This window comes from Theobroma umbraticum, unplaced genomic scaffold (assembly GCF_002168275.2).
Source record: "Theobroma umbraticum cultivar Fairchild unplaced genomic scaffold, ASM216827v3 scaffold_30.0, whole genome shotgun sequence".
Taxonomy (NCBI): Eukaryota; Viridiplantae; Streptophyta; class Magnoliopsida; order Malvales; family Malvaceae; genus Theobroma; species Theobroma umbraticum.
The window spans coordinates 5224380-5234103 of NW_018397254.1; the positions used below are offsets into that span (position 1 = coordinate 5224380).

Genomic DNA, 9724 nt, shown 5'->3' on the forward strand with positions numbered 1-9724 from the left:
TATAATTCATAAAATATCAGTTAGTGAGCAGGAGTGAAATATGATTTAACAGAGGTCCTCAAATTCCCAGCAAGTCCTCAAATGCTCATTACAAAAGCACAAAACAATATGATTTAAGAAACAATGTAACAAGTTGCACCTAACATGCAGTTGTTAGCCTTTCTAGCCAGAGACTGAGTTATTCCTACAATTTGGCAAACTTGTAAACTTGTAAGTCTTACAGTGCCATCAAATACCTTGATCAAATTGACTTCTTAAATGCTAGCTTCACTCATCTTCCCAAGCAGGTGTACACTATCAGTTCCTTCTCAACTAAGTCAGCAAATCATTAGTTTCTAAACTACTTGATTTCTTGAGTAACTTCAAATGATAACAAAGTTAAACTCCCCATGTTTAACAGAGGTTTCAATGATACTGCAAAGTTGTTCACGTGACAAGTTGCATCTAATATGCAGTTGTTAGCCTTTCTAGCCAGTGACTGAGTTATTCCTACAATTTGGCAAACTTGTAAGTCTTACAGTGCCATCAAATACCTTGATCAAATTGACTTCTTAAATACTAGCTTCACTCATCTTCCCAAGCAGGTCTACACTATCAGTTCCTTCCCAACAAAGTCAGCAAACCATTAGTTTCTAAACTACTTGATTTCTTGAGTAACTTCAAATGAGTTAGTCTAACAAAGTTAAACTCCCCATGTTTAACAGAGGTTCCATTGATACTGCAAAGTTGTTCACATAACATACTTCTAAGTGGTTCAGTTAAGCAAACTTTAAACAAGTTTGTTTCCTTTTTCTTCTTATCTGAGACCTTTAATCAAACTCATGATCATCACTTTCACACGTTAATATGCTAGACTTGTTCTAGGACCTTTGTTTCAATATGCTAGCTTCATGTTGAGACTCAGGAACAATTCAGCACAGCATCAATCAAAGGAACACCAAAGAAAACCAACATTTTACACCATCATTCCCAAAATTGAAGTTCAGGTATGTGGACAGAAGCCAAAGACAAATTGGATATTCTGAAATTGCATAAGCAAATGAATTAAACTAAGGTAAGCTCTACTTACACATAATTACTATCTTCCCTGGCCCTAACACCTAAAAACAAGCAACCACCCAGATCATCGAATTTCAGACCTCAAGTAACAATCAAAAGGGAAAAAAAAGTAATAAAGAAAAGAAGAAATGATGTCAGAATTACAAAATAACGCAGCATAAATTCCTGACTTAAATTGCAAAAGAATGTAGAAAATTAAGCAGACAGGGACACCTACTAACTTAGGGTTATCTATTGTACCAGCCAATGCAAATGAATGGCCAAAAGAGAGATACAAATCTTCAGCCATTGCATCAGCATCTCCTTCACTTTAACGGTTAGTCACATAAATTTTCATGCAAGCAGACATGTTAATCTAATGAGAAAACGTAATGTTTTTGTTGTTCTTGTTTCATGCTAGGGAAAGAACTCCACATATATAACCAGGCAAGTTTAACTTTTAATTGCAACCTCGCCATTAAGAAAAAGGGCCAATAGTTTATAGGCCTTCTCTATTTTGCTGTTAATCCCAACGAGGGACCAGCCACAATTCCAAAATGAATAACATGACAATTATAATCAGAGTCAACTGAACTTATGTAGCCAAGTCAAACAACAAAGCAAGTCCATTTGGCCCCCGAGCTCTAACAAAGGCTGTAAGAGATGGCTGGCAGTTTGGTAGAGATCCCAGGTGCTAACAAACATGTTGCAGAAATAATAGATTCATTTTAATACTGGGCATTTGAGGAAAATAAGTGCTAACTAATGTCCCAAATTTCACATAAAGACTTCTTTTATCAGAATGCCAGATCAGGCATATCACCCATCACAGAAAGGATAGAACTGCTGAAGAAAAGGAATCAAAAGTAAACGAAGCAAGATGACCTGAGCACTGAGAAACTGCCTGTTAATTGCTTTATATTTGAATGACATTATAGCATTATTGAAAGACATCCCAGTTTTACTTCCACCTACTGACCTCATTTCAACATTTTGTAGCATAATATAGAGGAACAATATATCTCATTGGTTTAACAATCATTGATCAAGAGAACTAAAAGGCAAAAGAAAATTACCGACTTCCTTATATATACAGCTCTTACAGTGCTAAAAAAATCATGCAACTGGTAGTTTCACGCCTAAAAAGTCTAGCAAATATGCTATTTTCAACATAGAATTTAGAAGAAAATTCAGATCAAATGGCCAATGAACTAATAAATCAAGGGGAAAGTCCTTCAGGGAAAAGTCAGGGGCACTAGAAGAAAAGGCAATAGAATAGATGCATGGAAATGATAGATATCCTAGTAACATAATTAAGATGCTCAAAGGCGCATGTTTTCTTTCAATCACAGGGTTAAAGACAGGATATAAATCAGAAGACAAAACAAGAACAACTTAAGCTAATGATTGCAACCACAGACTCTCAAGCAGAAGTTGTTCTCGACCAAGGTTTCTTTTAATACGCATGATTTAAAGAAATGAATTGTTCTTTAACCCAGGACAGATTGTGACAATGCATCCACAAGGCATTCAAAACAAGATGTAGAGACTGATTTCCAGAGGGGCTAAAAGTTGTAATCACTTTAGGTGACCTCTATTAATAATAATGATTCATTTATTCAAGAAAGAAAATTATAAAACAAGCAACCACCTGGCTAAGAATTATGCTACTATGATATATTGTGTAACTCAAGTCTATAAAGCATAAATTCAGTCACATGGAATCAATCATGATCAACTAAAAGATTCTCTTGAATACACTGGAGTACATATAATGCCCTGTATTCTAATTGGCAAAAAGAAGTTCAATACAGCTTGCAATGGTAAAATAGGATTAATTAGACAGCACCAAGTAGCTAATAACAAACAGACAATGCCTTTTTTACAGGGTCAAGCTTGAGATCCGTAAGTGTTCAAATTTAAACAGATGAGAACATCAAAACATGTTTATTGATATATTTTGAATCAGCTTTGATATAAGATTCTTCCCCTTTACTGAACTAGCCATTGTCCACTCCTAAAATTGTTTACATGGCCAATCACCTAGATGGTGGATTAGGTGTCTTCCAGACTCAACATCTCCTTTCATTTGGAGCAAGCCCAAGCAAAAACTATGAAATTAAATCAAGGCACAGACAAGACCAAGAATCTTGAGGTGCATCAAAAATAATTAACTAATTTAACATTTCATATCGACAAATAACTACCAGTTTCACTCACTTCATCGGCAAGCTCAAAATGCTAGCTATCGGTATATGATGAATTACCTTCTGAACAAAACTGAAGGCAATGAATGGAATGACTGAGCTGAAGTTGGTCTAATCTTCAACTCTATCAACTGAGTAAAACAAAGCACTGCAATATCTGATATAGGGAAGTAAGATTATGAGAAAAATGTCCAATGTCAATCTCCAGGCAGACCCAAAAAATTTCCATGCGGCTAAAGAGCATAAAGCACAACATAGTTTGAGGTCCATCTTGAAGCCTATATATATACTCAACAGCATCCCTCCATCATTCACAGAGAATCAGTAGAAGAACTGAGAGCTCCCTTCTCACATTGCCCAACGGTTAATCTAAGGAGTTCATCACCGGTATTGTTTACCTTGCAACATAACCGACGAGGCACCTGCCAGAGTAAATTCAAATCATCATGAAACTGAAAAAGCAAGAAACTACCTAAAGGGGGAAAAAATACTTAGGAATAATTATGAGAACCTGACGCACCAGATGCCAATTCTTTCCAAGAGGATACCCTAAAACTTGAATTTTCTGCACGTATTGCAACGGAGGGGAACTTGGAAAGCAGAAAACCTTTCTTTTCAAATCATCTTTGGATTTTGCCCGAGCATATGACCCCGATGTAGCATTAGCATCTTTCATCACATCTTTGAGGAAAAACATAACAGGTTTTTTACAGACAGATTTGGAAGAATCCCTGGTGTCGTGATCAAATTCATTGCGATGTCTTAATTTATTCCAGGCAATGTAGGTTTGCTCCGAACGTTCTAGCTCACGAGGCAGCACAATATTTGGGAACACTTGAACAACATAACCGATTGAAACTGAAAAAGTTAGACGCCGAACACGATCATAACAGATTGATCGTTGTAGAAAGCTCCTGGGTTCAATTCTCATAGCTTTTGTAAAAAGTTTTAAACTGTCTAACGAAGTTAACCCAGGATAAAATGGATCCACATATTCAACATGGTGGATTGAAACGAATGGTGCAATAGGATGAGAGGATAAAAGACCATGCGCATTTCCTCTAATATCCCACTACCAAAACAAATATAATAATTAGTTAATTATATTTAACTAAATTAATTAGCAAAACCTTTAAATATTTTATCTATCTTATGATTACCTGGTGAAAACCATGCTCTCTGGTGAGAGGAACTCCGAGTTCAGTAATGCAGGCGTGTAGACGATCATCGCTTCCATATAGCTTCGGGTACCTCTCGATGCAATCGTCAAGGAAGTTGGAGAGAGCCTCCGCGAGAGGATAACTGATGGCAATGCCGCCACCGCCAAATGCCATGGAGTGACTGAAATACGCGTTGGCAGAGTGGCTTTCCGAAGGAGTTCCGATGTACATCATCTCGGAAGGATCGTATTTGCTTAAAACTGCCACCAGATTGTCTACGTTGAAAACCGTGTCGTCGTCTCCTAAAACGAACCAGCGGACGTCGGGGAGACGGAGGCCGAAGGATTCCGTTAAAATTCGGGAGATTCGTAGACCCGAAGGGTGGCCCGTTGGGTTAGTGTAACGGAAACGTGAGATGTCTTCCGAGACCATGAGTGGTGGAAGCGAATCGTCGGCTTCTTCAGGTGGGACCTGCTCTTCTAACCAGACGTGACCTCGCATTTCCAACGGCCGCCACCAAAGCCTAAGTAACTCTTTCCGTTGTTTCCATAGATGCGAGGACCCTGCTATTCCGAACACGATGTCGTTTAGTAAAAGCTCTTGTCTCTCATCCGCAAGCTCCGAGAGGCTGCGGTTTCGAGGAGAGGCTAGTGGCGGTTGGAACAGAGGAGGCGCAGGGATTGATAAGCGAATGGGAGAAGAGGACCAGGGGAGAGAGCGGGAGAGGGAAAGGGGACTGCCTTCCCAGTCCTTGAAATGACGCCAGCAACGTGTGGTGGTGCCGGAGAAAACCAGAGAGAGCCAGGCGGTGGTGGAAATAAGCAACGCGGCAACCGCAACCACGGCAGTTACCGTGCGGCTCTGACGCAAACGACGACATCGACTTCTAGCGACGCGCGGAGACCACTCATTGGTTACAGCAAGGTTATTATCGCAAGGCAACATCATGACGTTGAGCAGCCTCAACCTCAGCGCTCATTTCCGCCACCCTAATCAAAACGGCAACTGAGAACAAGTAAAACGGCGGGGGAAAGCGGAACGTACAAAAGGATTTTTGTTGAGAAAGATTTGAAGGGTTTAAGATTTGGTAAAGCAGTTGCAGTTGGAAGGACGTAATTGGGCTTTCTTCTCTCTTCCCACTTTTCTTTCTATCTTGGGTGTTTGGATATTTTCTGTGTGTGAGATTTTTGGACTCTGTTTTTGCGATTTTTTCAAATTCTGAAACAGGACGCGTAAGGAATTGGGCCAGATGGATGGATAGAGCCGTTGCGTTTTTGTAAGCTTTTTTTATGCTGGAACCTCTACTTTCCGCTCTGTCTTGTCTCTGCTGGCTGCTGTCCCAGGAAACCATTTTCCAACGTCCTCCAAAGTTCTTCTGGGAATTGAAGAAGCCACACAACCTTTTTTGTATTTGTTTTTATCTCATTTTGAGCATCTTTTATGCATAAATATCGCTGATTGCCAAATAAGCAGTTGCTGTACCAAAGTTTTTTTCCTTCATTACAAGGCAAACTAATTATGCTTAGCTTTGCAACAAGAAATCTGCATGTGCATTTTGTCTGCATGCCGCATGCTTATTGCCTCCCGAAATTCCTTGTTGGAAACAGCTCCCAAGCAAATTCGAATTCAAATGAGGATTTGGGTCGTTTTCTTTTATTTTCTTTGGCTGAATAAATCCCGAAAAATAAACTAGTTTATTAAAGGGCTCACTGGCACAGTAGTACTAGTTCTATTTCTCCTTTTCTTGGCAGAAAGAAATATGGTCTCAGAAAAAAAAATGCAGAATATTGCCACGTGGTTGGAATGTCTCTGATCGAAAGTAAAAGCAATGACGACCCTAAAGAAATATGGTCTCAGAAAAAAAAAAGAGCAGAATATTGCCACGTGGTTGGAATGTTTCTGGTCGAAAGTAAAAGCAATGAAGAGCTTCTTGGAACATACGGCCCGAAAGCCCATCACCTTTCACCAAAGGCCCGCACGTGCAAGCCCCAGTCTCAAGTACGGGAAGAAGCAAGGGATAGACAACGACGACTGAGACTTAATTAAGAGAGAAGGCCCAAAAGAAAATGAAAGAAAGCGATCGTTTATAAAAGCAACCGGGCACACGCCCCACCACTTCTCTTTCAGTCTTAACACTGGGATGGACGTGTCAAGGATCACGCTTATCGAAATTTCAATTCGGTTTGCTTAAAAAATACGTGGGTCGGACGAACGTCGCAATCATTGCTATTTGTCTGCAATGCATCATGCTTTGTATTGAAAGGGGGAAGAGTATACAAGCATAGAAGGGAGCATCGTTATTGGCAAAATGGATTAATCAAGTAAACTTAAAGGAAACTATAGGAAAATCATGCCATAAAAAGGTTAAAACAATACTAGAAAAAAAAGGGAAAACTATATCTTTCTATATAAGAAAGAAAAAAGGTAAATGACGAATTATTGTATGTTTCTTAATTCTAAATTAATAAGAGTAGAAATATATATGATTGATTATAAACAAAAGTTGTGCATCGAAATTTTGATTTCCTCTTTCCTTTTCTTTTCTTCTTTTTTTCTTAGCATTATTGTAATATTCTTTATATCCCTATCTTTCTCTTTCTTTTCTTTTTCTTTTTTGTGTGGTTTTGACGTTGCTCTCAATATGTAACTCGTGAAGTTACTCTTCGACAATTATTTAAAAAAAATGGAACAAGAGTGCTGATATTATGGTAGTTAAAATAAGGCTATTATGGCTGTTCCCGTGCCAAATATCCCTTTAAAATATTTATTAGCTTTTATATAGTAATTTTTTATTTTTTAATAATTATTATTAAATATTAAATTACTCAACATTCACATATGATATGAATGTAATTGTTAAAACTTATATAACAATCGAAATCTATTATTATTAACAATTTGAACTTAAGCTTTTGAGGACAATATGATTTAAATACAAAAAGTTATTAATCTAATGGTTTGACTAGAGTCGTTACAATGACATCAAAGCCCAAGTCGTTACAATGATATTAGAGACTGAGTCAGTTCGATGTGGGCTTTTACATTGTTCTGATAAGATATTTGTGATTGATAAGACATATATTACAATCCAATTCTACTACTACTAGCAACTTGAGCTTAAATTTTTAAAAATAGCGTAATCAAATTTTATTACTATTAGCAACTTGAGCTTAAACTTTTAAAAATAGCGTGATTTAGGTTCAAAAAGTTATTGAATCAGTAGTTAGATTTAGGTCGTTATATATTTAATAAATATTAAAATAGTAATTAAAATGTAATTTTCTTTTCTTTACATTAAAAGTTAAAAATTTTGAATATAACTATTAATTTAAAAAAATATATGTGTGTATCGATTACTAAATCAAATTATATAATATAATTTTCTCTATCAAATTAAAATATGCAATTGTTATGCATAAAAGTTTAATTTTTATTTTTTAAAATTTTAAATTTTTAAAAAATACATTTTATTATATTTAAATATACTCTTATTTGTTACTTTTAACATAAAAAATATTAATTAATAAAATAATAATTAAAAAATTAAATATATTCATTAACATAATTTTAATATAAATTAATTTATATCTACACTCTTATTTTGTAGGATGCATATTCATGCTGGTTGGACGTTGGAAGTTAACTCAAGATTAAACAACATGGAGTATTGTTTCAGTATTTTTGAAATTTATAGTGAAATGATTAGACATAGCGTTAAGTTATATGTATAATATGTGCATATCAGAGTAGTTAGTTTATTGATTGGTGTATAATCATTTTAATTAAAAAGTAAGATTTAAATTTTTTATTTTTCAAGTTGATACATTATTTTTTTATTTAAAGAGTAAAGTTTAATTTTTTTAATTATAAAAAATATATATAAAATATATCATGTATGCGCTTCCTTTGTAAGACACGTATACATATTTGTGGGACATGGAAATTAGCTCGAAATTAAACCACGTGGCTGTTCGTTTCGGTACTTTTGAAATTTCCAAGGAAAACGATTAGATTTAGCGTAGAGTAGTATTTGTCTACAATGAAGATTGGGTATCGTCTTTAAGAGAGTAACCGAAGGTAAAGATGATCTTGCCAGGCTGGGTTGTTCAACCTTGGAAGGCAAGGTGTTGTTGGATTTTAAATACTACTCTACATATCTACTGTGTAATCTATTATTGTGTTTTCTTTGGGGTTTCAGCCTCTCGTGTCACACTTAAACTTTATTTATTTCTAATAGGTTTTGCCCATCCTTGTTGTTGACTTTGATGTCATAGTTGTAATATAGTATAATTTTTAATGAATCTATTTATTTGATCGAAAAATGGAAAAGTTCTATGCATTAAGTTGAGTACCATACATCGAAAATTTTAAAAAAAAGCCCCCTGCTCTCTTGTCTCTTGTGCCTTTATGCAATAGTGCCAAGGCAATCTCTTCCAACCGCTTTGGTTGGTGAAGGGTGCCGTTCAGTGCCATGTCACCATCCCACTACAGGGATCATTGGGACAAGATAAAGATATATGCCTCTATAAATTATTATATAATAAAACGACTCTATGAGTTTTTGGGTTTTTATATTTCCTTTTTGTTCTAAAGTCTGGGGATTTCCTTAGAATTGTCATTTGTCATGCTTGCACCTTCTTATAGATCAATGAATGATAACCAAATAACATATTTTCTTAATTATTATAAAACAATTCAACTACAACCTTTTATTTCTGTTTCTCTCTTGCTTATTTTCGTTAACTTAGAAGGGTGGAATAAATAAGGAAAGAGTGAAGGGAGCAGTGAAAAGTATGAGTGGGATTTAAGAAAGATAGTCTTAAAAGCAAATGAAAACAAGGAGAGAGAAAGAGCAAAAAGAAAAAGAAAGTACAAATAAGGAAATATTGAAAGCAAAAAGGAGATGGGATTTGCTAGCCAAATCTGTTATCAACATCCCAAATCAATATTGATCAATGTCTAATCTAACCAAAAGCAGCTAATCAATGCCCCGCCATAATAGATTTATGTCAAATCAATATATTGGTCATATTTGGCATTGAACCTAGCCATAATTAAATGCGACAAAGAACAAAAAAACAAAACATAAAAATAAAAATAAAACAAATAAACAACTAATTGTCACATTTTCCGTCAGGCTCTTGATTTCAACAAAGCTAATTTATCCTGTTAGATTGGTACATTATTTTCATAGTTTTAGTAACGTAGTCTAGGAAAAATATTTAATTTAAATAAACTCACAAGGTTAATTTTGTGAGCAGTAGATTTTTTCTTTGGAATAATAAGAGAGAGAAAGAGAAACAAAACCGATCCACTTCG

At 35.6% G+C, this 9724-nt stretch overlaps 1 protein-coding gene across 1 annotated transcript; it reads right to left on the bottom strand.

Moving 5' to 3' along the window:
* Positions 1-1408: 1408 nt before the first annotated feature.
* Positions 1409-5373, bottom strand: LOC110424049 (beta-1,3-n-acetylglucosaminyltransferase radical fringe protein, putative (DUF604)). Its single transcript, XM_021438531.2, has 3 exons — positions 4406-5373; positions 3766-4317; positions 1409-3667 (listed from the first exon to the last, which is right to left on the bottom strand). The coding sequence occupies exons 1-3, from the start codon at positions 5351-5353 to the stop codon at positions 3557-3559; spliced, it is 1611 nt and encodes a 536-aa protein (XP_021294206.1). The 5' UTR covers positions 5354-5373; the 3' UTR covers positions 1409-3556.
* Positions 5374-9724: the final 4351 nt, after the last annotated feature.